At 37.2% G+C, this 21649-nt stretch overlaps 1 protein-coding gene across 1 annotated transcript in view; it reads right to left on the bottom strand.

Moving 5' to 3' along the window:
• Positions 1 to 21649, bottom strand: part of ABLIM2 (actin binding LIM protein family member 2) — a 139466-nt gene that overhangs the window by 23760 nt on the left and 94057 nt on the right. The window contains 5 exon segments of the mRNA XM_051798339.1: positions 4849 to 4902; positions 6219 to 6320; positions 11715 to 11813; positions 13514 to 13634; positions 18132 to 18278. Of these exon segments, the coding sequence (XP_051654299.1) occupies positions 4849 to 4902; positions 6219 to 6320; positions 11715 to 11813; positions 13514 to 13634; positions 18132 to 18278 (523 nt within the window).

Consider the following 21649-nt stretch of genomic DNA (forward strand, 5'->3'; position numbering starts at 1 on the left):
AAATAATTTTGAAATTATTACAGTAATACTCATCCTTCAAGTGAATTTAGAGAATCTATTTCTGCTGGATTTTGAACCTATCTTTTTAGGAAGAAACTCTCTCTGGGAATGACTGGTGAGAATAATAATTCTACATCATAACTTAAGGACAGATTCATACGATCACTGCACACAGGGCAGCCATTTCACACTCTTCTGTGTTACCATGGCAATGAAACTACATATGGTCACACAGATATTTTGTGGTCAGCACACCTGGATCTCCTAAGTTCCCAAAGAGGATAGACAATGATGGTAAAGAACATTAGGAATAAACTTGGCATTAACTCCTCATGAAATCTACAAGACAGATTGTGTTTAAAATTCAAAATTCTTGACCAACCACTTTTCTGACAATATTGTCCTCTTAAAGAGTGTTTTAATAAAAAATATTGCTGATGTTTTACCATTGGTTTATTTTCTTATAGCTTTCCAACTTGCTAAGAAGAAAATTGAAAACCTAAAAGCTACTCATTAGATAGTTCGCAAACATCAAATGTGTCATTTATGTCCCAGAGTATTGTTCCAGATACTGAGTTACTCCTGTGAATCTTACAGAAAAATCTTGTGCCAAATTTCACATCATTTCAAGTAAGTTCTCAAAATTTCAGTCCTACTTGCCCTATTCACTCTATGTAGTTTTGAGGACAGTTTTAATGGTGTAAAATTGGAGTAATATAAGGACCTAGCATAATATCAAGCCCATGAAAAGTTAGTGCAACAAGGGGGCTGTCTGCAACACCTGAGAAAAAATGGCCCCATGCAATGCAAAGTAGGCAGAAAAAATATTTATTAATAATATAAAGCATATATTAATACAAAAGTTAAGCCTCAGAAGAGATTCTTAGAGACAGAGGTGGAGAGGAGATTAAGTTGCATCGTTACATGTGCTGCAATACTTCCAGCAAGTTGGGAACAACTCTGCCCTCTCCATTTCCCCAGCCAGTATGTTTGCAGAGGATCTCCCCTGCATCTAAACAACACGGACAAAAGGACACCACCAAAAGCCTTTCAGTGTTATTCTGTTCCAATTTCTGATGCCATCCCACAGCTCACATCCAGAGCTTAACTGCTTTTGCTGAGGAGGTGATACTTAAAAATGAAAAATTGCCATAAGGAAAATATCTATGGGTTAGAGGTGAAAATCCATAACTGTAGAGGGTTTGAAAAAACCAAGGTTTTCAAACTTAGCTAATAGCATCCTGACAGGGGTATTTTCCCAAGATGGCAAGCTGCTTCTTTGAGAAATAAATATGAAGAAATACTCAAATATGACAGATGAGGAATAAAGTCCCTACATTGCAAGAAGGATATAAACCATGTTCGCTGATATTTTGGGAGCACACCCTAAATCATCAGTCAACAAGTTGTTCCACATTATGCTTATGGATCTTCCTGTCACTAAATCAGAAATCCATATGGAGAATCTGATGCATTTTTGGAATTTTTTTGTTTTGTTTTAAGACGTTGATGGTCTCAAAGGAAAAAAACAAGTTTAATTCAAGGTGCTACTCAGAAATTTCAAAGGTTCCACAGGATCTTGAGAGCATCTGACTTAAAGGAGATGCAGAGAATTACAGCCAAAATCAGTGAGGCTCATGAAGGCCAGTCCCTTCCAAGTTTCTGAGAGGGCTTCATAGAACACATTGCCGGCAGAAAAATTCAAGTTCCCTGAATTTCATCAGTACTGAGCATTACCTTCATCACTTTAAGGGATGCCTGGTTCTGCCATGAACCCAACGTGAACTGTGGACTGCAAAACTCTTTTGTTGTAACTTTGAATGATGTTTAAATATTTCTAAAACATGAATACACACACACACACTCCCCAACAACCATGCAGGCTACTACACTCTTCACTTTCCAACCCCAGATCTGAGCCTGATCTCTCTCATGCCCCATTTTTTCACCTTTTTTCCATTCTGAAGTTGGGTGTTTATAATAGAAACACAGAAGCTGTAGCTACAGCAAATCTGTTGGGTGCTGATGTAACTGAAACCTTTTAAAGCCAAATGTTTTGGAGGAGCTTCTTGCACTTTTTGTTTTAAAGAACATTCTTGTGCTTGTTTGTTCAAACTTGGTCTCTTCAACAAAGGAATGTTCTCTGGCTCCTTTTCAGCATGTATTTGTTCAGCATCTACTTAGCTTGAGGAGCTGAATCATCCTGTGTTCACGCTTTAGCTGTGAATCCTTCCAGAACAAAAGATAACTATTATTAAATTTTGTTTTACTTTATACTTTTTTTATTGGAAGGAAAGTTTATTGATTTTTTTGTGTTATTGTTTCCTGGTTTTTATTTTGTTTTATTTCTTAGTTAGAATAAATTATGTTTTGCTGTCTGGTAAAAAAAAAGGAGCATGTATTTTCAACACAACCTTTCAGAATATCTATAATCTAGAAAATAAAGTTTAAAACATTTATTCTTGTTAACCTATTGAGATTGCTGACTTGCTAATTTAATTCTGCGCTCACTCCAGTGATTACAAGGGACAACTCCACACAGCAGTGCAAAACTGACATAATCCAGACTTTGACAGACAGAAAATTGGTGTAAAAATGCCCAGTTGGCAAAAAAAAAGCAAAAAAAAGCTGTTGCTTAGAATCCTCTTTGCAAACCAAAAGTATCTATAAAATTAAATGACACAGTCAGGATACAGGACATTAGAGTCTTATCATCAGCTTCTGTAAATGAGTGAAGCTATGCTGATTTGCAACAGATGATTGTTATTTTGCATTTGCTCATGATCTTTCCAAGCATCACTACAATATTCTGTTGTCAGTATTTGGATATCTAAAACCAAGAAGGAATTAGAGATCTTGGGCAGACTAAAAGGTTGGCTGATTGGATTAAATCAGGCACTAAACCAGACAGATAGTATCTTCTTGCCTGAAAGGTAACATTGGTTTGTTCAAGATTAGGATATTAGGAGCAGAAAATGTCTATCAAAGACCAACACCTAAAGTGCACTGAAATGTCAGCAAGTCTGGCTTTGCTCAAAACCATACACAGAAAAACCACAGAGATTATCTAAATCTGGATGATCTGAATGTGCAGTTACTTTATCATGAAGCACCAGATACAGTGAACCTGCACAGGCTGACTCACTCAGCTGGGAAGCATCAGGTGACAATTTTCTTTCTCATATTGCTGTATCAGATCCAAACTAGAACTTCAACCAAACAGAAATAATTGTAATTTCTCAAGAAAGACAGTACAAAAATGGTAACTATATAAAAGTGTCTTTTTAAAAACAATGTTGATTGGGTAATTCAAAAACAGTTAAAGCCCCCTGTAACCACAGAAGAAAAACACGTAAAATGTATTTTCCTTGTTCTGGCCATAAAGGCTGACAGCCTTAAAGTATCTGCAGCTCCTGAACCTTTCACTCAATGAAATTTATCAGCTGAAGCCAAAGTATGGGTGTAGAGATACAAAGAGCCTTCTCACTCCTAGGTACAGTACAGGAAGTCACCTCTGTGCTGCAGAAGGCAATAGGATGGGAGGAGCTGCTCCAACAAAGACACTGCTCACAGGCACTGCCTGGAACTTCCCTCACCAGGAAGAGTGCCATAGCCTCATTCTCCCACCTGTATCCCTGAAGGCACATGCTTTCATCCCCAAAGTGCCTTAGCTCACAGTGTGATGAACATCCCCCATGTTTATTTTATTCTCTCATTCATTGCAAGGTGGGGGTGCAGTCACGAGGAAAATAGTTTTTGGTGTGGGGCAGACTTATATCACGTATTATATTTTTATTTTTGTCCTTTGCTCATGAGTACAGGAGTACCCAAGTCATGACTCTTTTAATCAGAAAGGTACTGCACTTTTCAGGCACTCTTATTGCAGCAGAACCCTCACGTATTTGTTTTCAAAAATTAATAGTGGAATTTGGTTTAGAAAAATGAATTCCCTATAACTAGTCCTGTATTGTGAACTAAGATCATTGTCAAACATCACTGAGAACACAGTCGGCACTCACACTAACATGGAAATTGCACTGATGTTAATAAGTGAAATATAGTGCAAAACTAATAATAATAGAAGAAAGCAGAATTTATATTTTTATTTTTCATATTTACTAAGGTCTTAATTCAGATTCTCAGTGGCATAAAAAGATCACATATTTCTTTCTGTTGTTTAAAATGTCACTGCTGGGACAACCAAAGGTTTTCCAATCACATCTTGCTGATGTTACCAGCTACTGAATTTGTTCCTAACTGCCATGGTGTGACTACATTTGTTCTTTTTTTTGTTATTGGTATATTTTATTATTATCCATTTAATTATTATCTATTACCTTACTGATATCTATTGTTATTTGACATCTTTTATTGTTATTGGTATTTTACAGCTTGAAGAACTTACAGATGAAAAGTAGATATTTCATATATGCCACATATCAATGAACACCACTTGTCAATGAACAGTTTTTTTTCTCCAGCAATTTAGAAGTTTACAAAAATATCTAATTTACAAAAACTAGATATAGCAAGGCATGGTTTGAAAACACGCCTTCACATTCACGTTTCCTGTCATTCCATGAATAAGAAAACTGCATTAAAGCTAGTATCAATTCTGAATTATCAAGATAAATCAAAATACCATCATCCCAGTTTTGGAGAACTTACTATATCCTCGGACTGCATGTTATACAAAACAATATCTAATTTTCATGTTACTTTTTCTCCTTTTCTGTTTGAGATTACAGGGACACAATGAAATGCAAAGACTACAGCAATATGGGAGTCAATATGCATTTTTTTCATAGACAAGTAGATAAAACTGCAACAGAGAAAAGCAGACTGTACCATGCTGTTTGTAGATAGGAGGTTTCCTATAGATGTTATCTTTTACGCCAGTGTCTGAGGAAGAGGAAAGAGAAAGGAAAGAATGAAAGAGTAAGCAAGCAGTTCAGATCACGCCGCTCTTGTCTCCTGTCAACAACACTAACAATGCTAAAAACTTCAGCAAACACTATGCATTCCTTCAGTGGTTTGTCATTCACTGGTTATTGCAAAAAAATGGACTTTTATCCATCATCTTTATGTATTGAAAACACTGAGTATACCTACCTATGCAACATAATCCCCCCTAAGTCCCTCAGAATGCTTTAAGACACCTTGAATGGCATCCATTTGGTGATATGTACACTTCACAGACAGTAAAGAGAAACTGGCTATATTTGTCACTACTTTAAATTCCTATAGAGATGCAACAGACTACTATAACAGTCACACTTGAAAAAGGACTTTCTCCATTAATTACAAACAAAATGTACATGTTCAGATATAAATGATTATACTGGTGATACCCAATATTCTTATAGGAAATCCTATAATTTTTCTATATTTTGAACTGTATAGATAACTTGGCCTTCCAGGAATTTTCTGAAAGCCCCCAGAGCCACAGCCCAGGGTTCCCATATCATGTTGTACAGACATCAGATTTACTCAGTACTATGGACCTGAGTAGATACAATTCCTAATTGTGGTCTTTTTATAGAAACATTAACCCCAAAAGCAAAAAACGAATAAACAAATTACGCCACTGAACAGGTAGATATGCTTAGCAGTCAAAAAACTAAACAGTGTGGATATAAATTTAATGCTTGTTAACTGAATGTAAACTTGGAAACAGTACAGTACATATGCAAAGCCAGCCACAGTGAGCTTCCTGCAGTTCTGAAGTCTTCCAGCTACTTTCAAAGTTTATGTCAATATGACTTTAAAATTCAGAGAACAGATGGATAAGGAGGAAAAAAACCCAACAAAACAAAAACCCCTTCAGTTGTTCCTCCTGCACACACATTCAACAGTCTTATGCAGTTATGGCACTATAAATCATAGACTCTTAGAATAATTAAGGCTGAAAAAGACCTTTGAGATCAAGTCCAACCATTAACCCAGCACTGCTGTAACTCTATAGTCTTAGCAACATTTGTCCCTGTGTGCCTCCTGTACAGCAATTTTTTTAAAAAAATATATGCACATGAGCACACAGCTCTCTAACTCCTTTATTTCTGAGAGGAAGTTTAACAGGTAACAGATATTTACTTGTCAGACATTTTGTGCTCTTTGACTTTGAAATTCACAAATCGATGCCAAAAGAAAATTACATTCAGAAGAGAATAAACAGGTGCCAGCAATTGAAGATCAAAAGCTAAGCAGTTAATGCCTACCTGGAATATGGAAATGCCTAGGAGCCTGCTGATAGACAGAAGGTGAAGATTTGCTCTCAGAGTACATGGATAAGCTTGGAGTGCTCCGACCACTTTCACTGCCTCCAAGGGGAAGAGCAAAGAAAGCAGATAAAAGAAAAAATGGAAAGCAAAGTAGAGTATTTCAAGCATAAAAGCTTGTTCAAAATGACTTGTTAATCCAACAGTTTTAAATCCATGTTTTTTTAAAACCCGTTATTTTTCAGCACAGTATACTGGCTCAGACGCCAAACGTCTCATCAAAAACTAGTATCTGATAGATAGATAATATCAGATTAAACTGCCCTACTTTGAAATTAAAGCTTCTCTTTTAATGACACTTTCATAAAGAAAATCAAAGGATAAGAACATCCACAATTCTGTAATGTGTTTTAGCACAGCCTTAACTGAATAATCTATTGAGCAAGTGTTTTAAAAGTTTGATGCTATGGCTCATAGCCTGCCCCTGAAACCAGTAATGAAATCATTCAGTAGTGTTTCAATTATCTCAAAGCAGGACTAGACCAAAATACAAATGTTATGGTTAAGTCAAATAATCCTGCACGTATCAGTGACAAAAAGAGATGTTGAAATTCAGCTCTTAATTGCAAACTTTTTGCACAGGTAACATGCCACACTATTTTTATGCAAACAAGGTTGGATTATCAAGTCATGGGTCTATAATGCCATAGTCGCTTCACCAAGTTTCAAGATATGCATAAGATTGTTCCATATTGATTTTTCCACGTTTTGTCAAATGCTCATTAGGTGCCATTCATTTCCTCTTATTTCCCTGAAGCACACTCTATGGCATTATAGTGCTGGTTGGCAAACAAAAAAGTAAAGCTCTACTTTTTTGGGACTTGTAAAATCCTTTTAATTTACAGCATTGTTAAGCAACTGGAAGCAAACATGACATTTATTCTTACATAAAATGACTGTTAATTTGCCATTACTGTTTTAGTGTGGACGAAGCACAGATTTAATGGCTAGTAATGATGAAATTATAGCAAGTTATGTTAGGGGTAAAGAAAATGCAGCAGCTCAGGGTATTGGATCTGTAACTGAGTTCTACCTTCATGGAGGGGATGTTTTATAACCATAGAGCTACTAGATTACCAGAACCGTCCAGGCCATGCCCATGGAGGTGATCTGTGCCCTGCTGATGAGCAGTGGATGCATTGTCATCGGATTGCCAGCCTTGACATGCACCACTGAGGTCAAAGGGTAGTGCCACTGAGCTCAGCAGGAGCAGAAACAGGACAGACAAGGTCAGAAGAGCGTGCTGTGTATCTCATGACAATACACTGACCAATCCATTCTAAATTTTGTGTCTGTTATTTTATTAAAACTCAAAAACCATTGAGCTGTGGCCACTGTGTACTCACTAACAGTGATTTCTTGTTGAAAAAGTGTAATCTGAGAAGTTGAGAAATTGGAATCACAACTACACATGCTGATAACCTATGGTCCTTCCAAAATGCAAGGGAAGAATTATGGAATTACTGAGAATCTGGTGCATCACCACCTACTTGCAGTCAAGTATTCCTCAGACAAGGAACCTGACAGTTACTCCGTTTCTTGATTTTGCTCTTGGAAGAAAAAAAGTGGTGACAAGTTTTCACCGCACATTTATGAATTTGCTCTTTCTTTGCTGCTTGCTGCCCAGATTCCTGTCCATCCCTACTAAATGGAATAAGCCTCAATGTCACTGGTAGATACTTATTAAAGTAAGGTCCCTTCCAACTCCAAAATTCTTAAAAATCTTGTAATGTCATTCATTGAAATGAGATGTTGTTACTGGAATTTTCTAATTTAAACAGAAAATGAAAGTTCTCAAGCAATTTTCACAGTGTATTAATTCCTCATTTACTTAAAAATCAGCATATTATTAAAAATGTATATTCATATATGACCTGCAGGAATAATCACTTCTTTGATCAGTGACCCAAGGTGCTGGTATCATACCCACATATAAAGTCATTCTTCAGGGATAGGGTAGAGTGTCAGCAAGGAATCAGGAGGAAGCATTAATTAAGAGGAATAAACTTGTAAGAGAACAGGATACAAGAACAAGTACCAGGGGACAAAAAATCTACAAGTTGCTCAATCCAAGTGATTATCTATGTGGAGCAGTTTGCAAAGCCATCATCTCCAACTTGCTCGAAGTGGAAGAATTAACGATGAAATGATGGAAAAGGTTCTTCTTGCACCCCACTCATACAAGCTGATTCACATTTAAACTTTAATTCTGCTACTGATTTGGACAAGCATCAGTAGTTGTATTTCACATTTTGCACACAAAAAAAGGTGTTTAATAATAAAGTAAACTCAAGACCCATGTAGAAGTTACTGTGTAGGAACTACAGACAAATGCTTAACCTAGGCTAAATTTAAATCTCTAAAATGAGACTTTGCCAATAAATTATCTCTTTCAAGGTTTGCCTGGTGTACACTGACAAAGAACTTCAAATAAGGTCTCAGAGAAAAGACCAGAGAGAGCAATTTTTCAAATTTTTGGGTTTGTCTTCTGCCACAAGCATCCACAGGCTGTGATCTGCTTTGCTGGTCAGTGAAGAGCAAAAGACCAGAATCCTGAACTCTTCCCTGAATTTTGTTTAACTTGGAAAGAATCTGGAAAGGTTTACTTTGAATTTGAGTGTTGACCACAAAAACCTCCTTGTGTCCTCTGGCTGCTGACAGGGCAGGCTGCACATTTAAGTCTGTGTGTGTGGAGCCAACTGACCAGGGCTTTGACTATGCTCCCTTTTCAAGGGACTGTCAGGAAAAGTATAATATTGCTTATACTTCCTTCCTTCCAGCTTTTATCTTATCTGGGAGGATGGGAAATTTGATAACAAGTTACAGTAAGAGCTGTCTAAGTTCAGGACTGAACAACAAACAAATGCCTCTGGCCTAATGAGGGAGATGTCCAAGCCTACTCACAAAACCAGATCCTTTAATATCTCTGCCCACGCTGCATTAAGATAGACAAAGCTTTTTGAAGTCTGATGACTAATTCTTTTCAAGTTTTCAAAGCCAAATAAATGGGCTTTGGAAGCTGTGCTCCTGCACTAGAAAGGCAAGATAATGTCCACCATGTTTTAAGTAAGCATTTTTTCAGCAGGGCTCAGCACACCCACTGACTCCATTACCTCAAGAGGAAGAGCCACACCAACCACAGGTGTTTGGAATATCACACCCTATGACTTGCAAGGGCATGAACTGTCAAGCTTTCTTCAAGTGCAGCTGGACTTATTTTGAAGACAAAAATCCTTAGAAGAGCACAACCAAACCACCTTCCTTCATGATGAAGAACAGATCATCCTATTACATTGCATGGGAGCCAGGCTACAGTACACTGACGGAAGAACAGGAACTCCATAATCATATTTTTCACTGGAAAAAAATTATGAACCATGTCATTCTCAGGAAAAATATGATGCAAACTCAGTGAAATCAAAAGGAAGATTTTGCTTGTCTTAATTTCCCTAGAGTAATAACATATCTGTCTCCTGGAAGCTTAAAGAAATATCTTTTATGACAAATGTGGAGTGCTTGTTCTACAAAGATTACTTCTACTACTATGAAGCAGTGTATTATTTTTGGATTTAATCATATTTTTTTAAACAAGTATGATTTCACTTTCTTAAAACTGAAGTGGCAACATTAAAGTTGGTCTGGATACAAAGCAACTATTGCTAAAATCCTCTTCTTTCCACACTAACCACTTCAAAGAGAAAAAAAGAGCACATCCACACCATCAAAAGGCTCCTCCAGATAAGAAAAAAAGCACAGACTGGAACTCAGAATTCAGAGACCTTGAAAAGGATAGGGCAAATCTTCTGACTCCTTTTGGACTGACACATTAACTCAGTGTAAACCAGTGGATAATCTATACAACCTCAGCAAGGCTCAGGATTACCTATTTAGGAAAATTAAAAACAGGCTCACCTTTTTAGCCTCACAAGAGCACTGTGAAGCACTTTAAGGTACCGCTTAAAAAATATTTTAGCTCCTTGACAAAAAGTGCTTCAGAATGCAAAATATTATAATTTTGATCACATTATGAACAGTTATTTGGGTACAAGGAACTACCAACTTGAGGATTTCTTCATCCAAACAGCAACACTTAATAATTGCTGCTGCTCTGAGCAACAGCAGGTAGCACTGAACAAAAGCTCATTTTAACAGGAGTGCTGCCAAGTAACTGCCAGCAGGACTTCAAGGAAGAGCTTTCCATTCAGTGAAATTGTGCACTGCAGCACAGCAAAGAAGTTTTTCTTACTCAGTACATCAGGCTGCATAATACCATCCAAATTTAGAGGACAGATTAAAAAAGCAGTGCTGCAGAGAATATCAGGGTGTGTGCCAGCCTTCCAAAAAATGCATGGGAGGTTGACTTCTTCTTCTTGTGGAAAGGAGATTTGCAGGTGGACTCTGAAATGGTAGCAATCAGTTTAATCTCATCAGCTTTTTCCTCCAAAATTTTCTCTCAGGGATCATATTTGGAAGACTTGAACCTGTTCATACCAGTGAAATTCAGCTGATTTTGGGCAGAACTGTTTCTGGGTGCATTAGGGCCCAATGAAGATGCATTACTTATTATTCCAAAGGAAATGAGTGCCTGCTATTTACTTGAGTGTGCAAGTCTATCTCCTGCAGAGGGTCACTTCCTTTTCTGTAATGGTTACAACAGCAAGAACAACAGTTTTACTTTATTAAATCATGAGAGTCAAGGAACAGGCATTGAAAACGTTTGCTATTCATGTCTCCTTACAGCTGATACTGCTACTAGAGAAGACAGAAGTAGGGGAAGACGTGGTAGCTGAATGTCTTCTCTTTCTGACATTTAGCTAACAAGCTAAAAAAAATAGCTTTGCCTTGGCATTCCTCAGTACTGTCCCACATCCTCAACATGGAAGCTGTTAAAAGCTAATATCCACTGCAAAAAAATTAATTGCAAGGAGAATAGATTCAGTTACTCTTGTCTTCTAATATATGGCACAGATTAATTGATAATCAGTGCAGCTGTATTGATTTAACCAGCTGCCATAACTTTTGGCAATGCTACAAATAATAGGAAGAATATCTAAAATTTGGAAGGTTAGATAACTGATCACCCTATGTTGTATCCAATGTATAAGCTTATTATACTATTTATAATCACCACAATAGGGTAAAGATATTTTAGAACAAACAGACTTTTAAGTAATTCCCTCCCTCAATTTCACTATAAAAGCTAATTCCTTCCCTCCACCCCTTTGAAAGACACTTAACACTCACTGAAAAAAGCAAAAATAAAACAACCCATACCCACTCAGTTCGTAAAACTTACACAGTACATCAAGAAAGCACTTGCACAAAATTAAGACAAATTTTATCCAAGTGGAAGCCATGCTTGCACACACATAAAAGTGAAACACAGCTGAATAAATCTACAGTATCACAGCACGGTTTTGCATTCCTGGACCTTACCTTTGAAGAAAGGGATGTAATGATGTCTGAATGTAGATGTAGGGCTTGGGTGTTGGGGCAGGGAGATGCAGCTACTGGTACCAAGACTCTGAGTACCAGCTGGGGGCAACAGAGAGTAAGTGAAAATAAACTATTTAGTTCACTTACTGAAAGCCACAAATTACAACGCCGTCCTTTTTTTTTTCAGGAACATTTTCTTCCTGATGCTTAGAAAACATAGTCTATATTTAAGACTTCATCTTTTGCTGGTTATTGCTAAGAACATGACAGTGGCCACACTATGGGGTTGGCCAAGGGACAGGGGTTTTCTGCAGACAGAGAGAGTATCCCATAAACTGTAACGCATCAGAAAATATTCCAGAAAAGGCACCACAAAAAGCATGGCTGCACTCAGGGGAAAACCTGCATATTCAAAAGCTGCAAGAGGGAATGATAAATGCTCAAAATGGATCTCATGAAATGAAATGGGGAGAGCCTTGTCTCTGCTGAGAACTGCGCCACAAGTGGGTCCAGTTCTCACTGCCAGCAGTGCACACCGGTAGGATTTAGTTCACAATGCACTCCAGTGCAGAGCTAATTCAAGTATTTGAAGAAACATCCTGAAGTTATTCAAGCTCTAAAAGTTAGACATATGATTAAGTACCTTGAAAACCATTCTCAAAAGTCATCTTTGTTTGCTTTGCTGTAATAATGTCCTGAAAACATATTTTGGAGGACTAATGGCAATTATTAAAAGTGGTGATTATGATGATTATCTTCCAAAGTTTCAGTGAAGCTGTAAAACATTAGAATTCATTTGGAAATAAATCCTTTTGTCTTTCCTTATTGCTTTAACAGTGTGCTGCTAAGCCTAGGCATGACAGACCTTCAGGAGAAACTATCTTTCTCTAATAGATCTTTTTATAGTCAAACTTATTTCCACTTTGTCAAAGATTTTACATAGTAAAAATATTCAATTCCTGCAAAAACCATTTCTGTTACCTATAAAATCTTCATTTCCCTGGAAAGATTAAGAGCTCACAATTTTCCAAACTAGCTTATAATTATAATGTATCCCCAATGTTAATTAAAAGACACCAAGAAAATAATACAAATGATCTATGTTCTCCACCAGAAGGATGGAGTTGAGAAAAAAACAGAATTAATTTTGAGCAATTTTATTGATTATTTCCAAGGATAAAACTCTGTGCAAATCTCAAATATGAATGGGCTTTTGTAAGGCATGCAAAGGTCAAAAGGAGGTGATCCCTCCTCTCTGACAAGAGCACCAGCACAGCTGCTACTACAGCCCAAAGCTGCAATAAACACTGCTGTAAACTTCTTGACTAAATCAACCTGGCCTTCAAACTCCAGCCACTAGAATCACTAATCACTTCTCCAGCTCCTGCCCTGTGGAGAGGAGAAATGAACCATGACCCTGTGATACAAGAAGGGATACGAAATCACTCAATCACCCTCTTGTGTGCATTCACTGCTACTGTGCCACACCTTGAAAGAGCTGCGGATTGAATATGTACCTTCAGGCAAGATGGGACCAGGATTAAGTCCTTTAAACTATTCTATCTTGTATCTACATAAAATCAAATTTTTTTAAATGCCTATTTTTGTTTTCTTAGATGCACGTTCCTGAAGCACTTGTTTCCTTTCTTCACATGGGATTCCCTGATTACAGTAAATAAATCACTGCAATTAACTGCTATTCCACCTTAAACTCCTGTCCCCTGGAGTCTATTCTACTTGCATCATAAAACCAAGTCATGGAAAAATCTAGAGAATAAGTAAGGCTGCTTTTTGATTACCTGGTCTGCTGTAATGCTGAGGAGAATGGGAGGTTGGGGTGTAGCGACCATAGCCCAGCGAGCCAGCAGAGCTCGGGCTTGATGTTCTGTACTGCTTGAAAGATCTGTCATCTTGGTCACCCTTAGAGGAAGACACAAAATACACATAATTAGGGAAGAGAAATGACTTCTGAAACAGGCAGAGTATGCCATTTTGCATGTTTCTGTGCTGCGAGGATGGAAGTGGTTGTCCCAAGATTCCATGCAATCCCAGTGAAATGAGGTGGCTTTCAGCACCTCCACCTCAACGTGACTGAAGGAGCTCTGCCAAGTATCAGAGAACAGTCGTGTTACCAGGAAAGTCAGCACACACATGAATTTAAAATTACAATACAATTTGAAAAGAACATATATAGGTGGGTGGAAGATGAGATCAGGTTGGCATGATAGCATTATGGCCACTTTGGGCCCCTATGAATGGGTGCATGATGGTTATAGACAACACAAAAATCAGTATTTGTTGGTTTCATTAAATCACAAAACCAACTGTATAAATTGCCCAATGTACCACACTGTAACACAGTCATTATGCTACGAAATACATATAAACACTCATATACAGCAATAGCATTAATACTGCAGCATTGTGCAAAGCAAGTAAGACAATTCAAGTCCCACTAAACCTGTGGTTTCAATCAGTTAAAACCATGTACACCCATTCCAAGCCTCTCACTCCCTACAGCTAAACTGCAACTACAATTTGCATGTCTTCTTAACAGTAAAAGCCTTACTGAGTGAAATAGATGTGGAAGTGACTTTTTGAAAATAGCTACATGAGCAAATTCAAATTTCTTGTTTCTTTTAAGACAAGTGAGAATCAGTTTGAGTTAACTTCAAATTGGAACAAATCAACGTAAACTGCAGATGCTCCTTTATGGAAAGACATACTCAAAAAAATGCTTCCCTTCCCCTATCCCAGTAGAAATGAGTAAAGATATGCTATACCATAGCAGGGGTTAGTCACTTATGAATATGGGGACATCCTTCAGCATCCGCGTGACTCCCACTGGATTTTTCATCATTTAAACACACAGTAGACCCTACTTGGCCCCATGATCATCACCCAGATTCCTATGAGGACAACTTAATTATATCCATACATTCATCTTTAGATGGGATTATCCTTGACTCTACAGAGATGTACAATATTCCCACACCATCGGTTTTCCTCCTGTGGTCCAGGTGTGCTCCATCCCTTCAACCTCACCCCAGGCCCACTGACTGCCTTTTCAAAAGTGGAAAATCAGTTTTGTATAGTGGTCAGCAGCATTATTGCTTTAATATCAAGTTTAGGAGAAATCATGAAAAAGCAGAGAACAACTGATGCCTTCCCAAGCACGCAGCATTCTGTGGACATTCTGCCACCAACTCTACGTCCAGCTTGAGATGTTTCCCTCCCAAAGTAGTTACATTATTTACTACCCACTCTAACCTTTGGGAAGAGAGTTACAAGTAGTATTGCAATGTCTCTACAAAGTCTTGTGATGATATTTAAATATCATATGAGTGTTAGCTAATGGTCTGTGATGTGTCCAATTGTATGATACAGTGGAATTTTCCTCTAATAAAAATCGCTGCAACAAAACTGGTGACAAGTTTGCAGATGATGATGCTCAAGCACCTGATAATGGACTCTCCAGAGAAAGATAGCAAGCATGGAGAAGCTGGATAACGTGAGAGTATTCATGTAACACAAATCATGGCAGCCCCAACCTCCACACCAGTATCACTTTTGGAACTTACGAATATTGGCACTTTGTTAACTTGTATGTCATTTTAAGGAAATTATTATAATCTTCCAAAACACCAAGTCTTCATATTGTTTCAGACCTTACCTTCTGTGTACTTTGTATCTCTGTAAGAAACAATCTAGTTCATGAAACCCAGTATTAAATAAAGCACGCTTATATTTTTAAACTATCAATTAAATTACACCTCTATTGGTTAACTTCTCTGTTTAACTAGTGGTTAAAGTAACAGTTTGTGATTTACAGTCCTTAATGACAATTTGCAGTTTTCCATGATTACCAAAATTTTCCAGTACATAAACTGGGATAATGGAGAAATTAGCCAGACCTCTGATATGTAATTGAGTATGTAATCTGGGAAACTATGTGAAATGCTTTCACTGCTTCCAAAGTGATGTTTCTTGAAGCAATGACTAGTTTTGATCATTAATGCACATCAAAGGACACCGATCTAAGAACTTCAGGTATGTGCAAATGATTTAACAGTATGTGAGCACAAATAGTATAAGTAGTTTAACTATTTGTGGAATAAAAAAGAGAAATAAAAAGAAGAGAAAGCTTTGCCAAGCATCAATTCAAGTCAACTCATGCTGGCAGCTTTAAATGTAATCATAAATCATATTTCCCAATATAATTTATTAAGTAGAGCTTGAAGAAGTGACCACCATACCACCTTTATTTTGGAAAGCAGACACATGGATGACAGTGGAGACAGATGCATACAGATGACAATCCAGAAGCAGAGTACTTATCGAACACAAGTAACACTGTGAAAAGCATAAATTATAAACCCCATGCACTGTAGAGGCAGGAGGCAAACTCCACACTTCAGATGCCGCTGGTTATCAGTATGACCAGGTTTATGCACCACAGAATGGGTCAGAATAGGAGAACAAAGGCATTGGGGATTACCTCAGTAGGTGTTGGAGAGAGCAACTGAGGTGACTGCAAACAGCAACACACAACAAATTAGTGATACAAATTCATGCATGAGGTTACTTGTGAGAAGAACTACTTTAAAAATATCACTATCCATGATACACATGATACAGTTAGGAAAAACACCTGTCAATTAAGTTAGGGCATTTTTTCTTATTATCTAAGTACATAAGGAATAATATATAAATAATTTCATATTAGTCTTTTAAGGATTTCTCTACTACAAAGTCCTGGGGTCTGGTGAGGCCAGTCCTGTGCCACAGAGAGTGCTGCTAGTAGCAAACTCCCATTTAAAACAACTGCCTGAAAACTACACACAAGCCCTAATTAAATCTGCACTGAAGGACCTCCAGAATCAGGACTAGAACTTGCTGTTTTAAGGAAAAACAAAATATCTGCACTATTTGATTTTCAATTAAACATAATGTAATTTGACCATTTGATGTTCATTTTCCTTTCAAAATTAAATGGTATGTTTGGCTAGCTGAGCAAATCTAGTGAAACTATCACAGCTGCAGGTAGTAGCCAGGATGCTGAAATTTGGAAGACAGGGTTTGGGTTTTTTTTTCACTCTGGCAATATACAGGATATAAATATTTGGGGCACCAGGAAAAAGTGCACATTGGATTGCAAGCATAGCCCAGAATAACCGTGGAGCAGGTGCAATGACTGAGTCCTCACAGGAACGGGGTAGAAGGTTGTTTGGTCTATGCACCTCTGCCAAGCCTAGGTGTCACCAGGCAGTGGGCCAAAAACATTATCAGCACCAACAAATTTTGACAGAGAAAGGAAATGCTTATGCTCCATAGGTTCAATATTAGGCAGCAGCTTTTAGTTTTGTGAAATCAGAGACCTAAGTGCCATTTAAAGCCTTTATCAAATACAATTTTAATTCTTTTCAGATACATTATAATGGAGCTACTGTGGTTCAGCATTGGGCAGAGAGGGTTTGGAAGAAAGTCTTTAAAGCCTAACATACGTGCTGCACTTCACCTGACAGTAGTATTGAGACTTTAGTGGTACTGATTAAGTGTAAAAGGTATAAGTGATAGCAGAACTAGGGCTAGTAAAAATATTATGGTTATCAGTTATAGAATTTATTTCTACCCATTCACTTATAGAGAACAAAGCAGACTTCCATTCTAGACTGTATGTATTTTGCTAATACTTATCATATAGAAAAGGTTTGGTTTGTAAAAACGTAGCTAAAATTTTAAAAGAAATCAGAAAGTCAAATGAAAGGTACATATGTTGAAAGAAGAAAAGCTAACTTGCATGACAGGAGTTACATACAAGTATGTTTTGCAAACACAGAATTACTATTAGTTATTAGTATAATGTTAAATTAGATTTCATTAGCAGAAACTGTATCATATTAGCTCTGCATACAAAAAGGCTGAAGTGTGTGCATGACATGAGGGTGAACTTTAGTAAGGGACAGTTGAAAGAAATTTGTACATAGGAAAGTGATACCACTGTTGTGTTACCAAAATAACATGGTACACTTCAAAAAAAAAAAAATCATGGAAGACATTTGGCTTCACTTCTGATTTTTGCATTATAATTAGCAATGGCTCCTGTTTCCTACCGCATGCAGAAACTACTCTCATGGAAAAACATATTTTAATTACATGTCATCTCTTTAAAAAATGATCACAGAAAGCAATTCTTTCATTTCCACAAACTAAAAAGTGAAATGAACATGTTGGTCTTGTTTGATTTTTTTTGGAAGGCCTTGTGAATGAATGGATGACATGACTCAATTAACTGAAGCTATAAAAGTTACATTTTTTAAAGAAGTTATGCACATGGTTTGGTAGTGTTCAGCAACATGTTCAATGATGCACATAAAACCTGAAACTCATAGAAAAAAAATACCCATATTTCAGTACCTCCCCGTAACTATGCCTGTCATCTGAAGAGTAACTGATATATGGAGAATAGGAGATCATATCTGGGCGGTCAATGTTATAGATGGCTTTATTTTTAGGAAGAGCAGCCAAATCCCTGTAGTCAAGAATTTCATCTCCAAGCTTTGCCTAAGAAAAGGAGGAAAGAAAGCAGTGAGAACAAGAAAGAATATGATCAGGATGCAATCAGACAAGGACAGATAAGCATAGGTAGAAAAGTCATCATCATAATAAACCACCTTTTGTGTTTGTGCACATATAAATCTCTTGTATTTGCTACACAATGCAAAATATTACTTCTGTTTTCTTTTATGAACTTTGTCACTTATATGACTTTGCCACTGACATTTGGCTAACAGGAGTAGCATGGCATCATTCCAATTCCCTGGTTATATCCCACTTACTCCTGTCTGCACAAGCAGATATACGAGACAGATATTGCAGTGTTTTTCAGGCAAAACAACCTTAATTTTGAAGTGGTTTCACTGTGCAGAATTCCCCTACTGTAAGCAGTAGTGAATAATCAAATACGTATTTCCAACGTATACTTCTCCATATGCTTAAAAATATTAGTCAGGTCTTTAATCTTTCCCATTCAAGTAGTGTCTCACAGCTTCACCTCCTTTCCTGACTAGGTTTAAGTAGCTCTTAATTCTGGGTCACAAACCAACAGATGATGGATTTGCAGCATGGTGGATGAGATGGAAGATCACAGATGCCAATCAAGTAAAGTTCAAATCATGTCCTAAGACTCACAGAGCCAACAGAGGGAAAGGGCTGTGTTGCTCCCCATTCTCCTCTTACTATGCTTATTTCAAAAGTGTAATTATCAAACTGCCACATTTGCACAGATTATCTTTCCTATAATTGCACCAAAACTGTATCCAGCACATACTATCTTGTAGATACGATTACTAGTTGGCCACATTGAGAGTGGAGAAATAGGCAGCATAATTGCCTCATTCCCAGTTCATGTTTTGCAGAATGATAAGCTCTTTTTTGGCAGCAAAATGATGAGTGAATCTTGCTGTTCTCTGAAAATATCAGTAGGATCAGCTATAAAACTGTAATAATGTTTTCCACATGCAAAAATACAAAAAATATCTAGGATTTATGTGTGCAGTAATTATACTTTTTCTTAGTATGAGCTAAGAAAATTTTAATAGATTTTCCAAGGAAGTTTTCTATCAAGTTAATCATACAGGAAAAATTTAGTCTGATAATTTTCAGTCATCCTTTTTTTCTAAAAGAATGCATGACTTTGTTCAAACTTAAACTACATGGAAAGAAGGAAGATTCCTCTTAACTAAGAAAGTGCAACAAAGCTGCCATAAACATCACATATTCCCATTCTCAAAAGTAATGAAAAAATGTGTTTTAACCAAATATGTGATTCTTCATCAATCTATAGGTCTCCCCTTCCTTCCAGCTACTTTAAGAAGCTAAAGAGCAAAGAAATAGCCCCTTAATAAAAGTAAGTCCCTCCCTACTGAGAAGCCAGTGGCAAGCTCTGATGCAGAGACAGGTAATGCAAAGGTAAGGAGTCTGTTCCAGGAACACTTTGGCAGCATTGTACCTAGAAGAAAGGCCAAGGAGGCTGTGATTTCATTTTTAAGGTATCCAGGCTTGTGAGCATTATTCTGGTGAGTCCAAAGAAGTTCAGAACTGGGAATATTTAAACATGAATTACAGGCTTTTTGCCTCCATCTCTCCATGTAGATGTGCAACTTCCCACTAGACTTTAGAACTGTCAGGAGTAAAATTTATGTAGCTATGTAATACCTTTCAGTTTAGATATAAAGATGTAGGCAAATTTGGATGAAAAAACACCTTAGCGATACAGTTGTTTTCTAAACACTCAATTCACCAGAAGTTCAATCTACACTGTGTTTTTATTTTATTTGTTTCACCTACTTTCAATTATGTGAGTGGAATTCAAATCTGCTAAGGAAGGCTCAAATTACAGCTTAGAGGCTTTAAGCCAGTTCTTCAATAATCTGGTATTTTGGATTCTGTTAAAACCATGCTCTAAGTTTACAGTATCTTTTTCATTTGGAATATGTAATTTTACAATTGTATAATTGTGAATATGATCTGTATAAAAATAGTGTGATTTCTACTCCTTGTATAAGAGAACATACAACACAGACATGTAAACTAACCTAAACCTTCCAGCTGGATATATTAAGTTGGAGCAGCTAACTCTCTCTTAATAAAATTTAGTAAAGTATAAAGCAGGACTTTTATTTAAATCTTATTTAATGGCATAATTTAGAAATCAACTAATTTTTAAGTGGTATTTAGGGGCTCTGAGGGCATGTCAGCACTAGGGCAACTTTCAGTCTGGATATAATAAAGCCATCACTAAAGATCATGAAAAGACGCCCAGTATTACCTTCAAAAGGCACTGGCCTGTGCCCTCTCTCAGTGCAAGAAGATAACAAAGCCTGTTATCAGTAGAAGAAGAAAAAGTGGTATGGCTTTAATAAACCAGCTGTATGAACCACATTCAGATCCAGTCAAAATACACTTTTCTTCTTAAATGACAACTCAGCTGTGACCCAGAAACACGCCTGCCCTGAGATGGGATGTTGTTCAGAACGACTGCATTGCTCTGACTTGATGCCTTTGAAAGTGTGAGCACGACAAATTCACAGTTCCTAAGCTTTAACTGTTTTCCCTAGATTCCCTTTTGTCCAACACAGTACTTCACAGAGTTCACCAGTTGGCAAGGCACAGTTTTACCTAAATCTATGCTCCTGCTGAAAGATGCTGTCCTGAGTGCACCATCCAACTCTGCCTTCTACGTTAGCACTAGAAGACATGTAGACAACTGGTTCTTTTTTTTTAACCTCTTTTTGTTGTCTGGGGGTTTTTCCTGGGTTATTTTTTAGCTCGGTCTGGTCTCAAATTTGACTGATCACACCTCTGTGTACCCACTAGTACTAGCACCAAAGAGGAGATGAGAAGACATGGCCAAAGAGGGACAGGGCTACACAGTGTGTAGGACCTTCCTTTCAGTGGAAGCATGAATTTATGTTTGGCAAAACCAATCACAAAAGCACACAAGACAAATCTTGAACATGCCTGTACATCATAACACTCCTGTAAGAGAAAGCAGATGTAGAAAAGCCAAGGAACCATTTTGGCAATACAGAATTCATTAACATGTTTTTAATTCTTTTTACTTTCCTATTTGTGAAAGCCAAAATTGGATTTAATCAATCTCACAGCTTTGAAAATTAAGCAGAGACAAGACAGATAGAGCAAGAACTTGTTCTCCTCTGGGGAATCTTTTTTTCCAATTGACTCATATTTGCTAGACAACTTTATTCTTTCGCAGTTGCAGCTGTATATTACAGTAACAAATATTAGAGTTGTGTGCTGATTTAGTGATAGCCTTCAAAAACAAGTCCTTGACTTTTATCAGCCTGTGAAGTGTATTTAAAACTGTAATCACAAACATGAAGAAAAACAGTACCATCCTACAGTCAGACAAC

The sequence above is a fragment of the Manacus candei genome, unplaced genomic scaffold (genome assembly GCF_025592945.1).
Source record: "Manacus candei isolate 608988 ecotype Guabito, Panama unplaced genomic scaffold, ASM2559294v1 h1tg000048l, whole genome shotgun sequence".
Classification (NCBI taxonomy): domain Eukaryota; kingdom Metazoa; phylum Chordata; class Aves; order Passeriformes; family Pipridae; genus Manacus; species Manacus candei.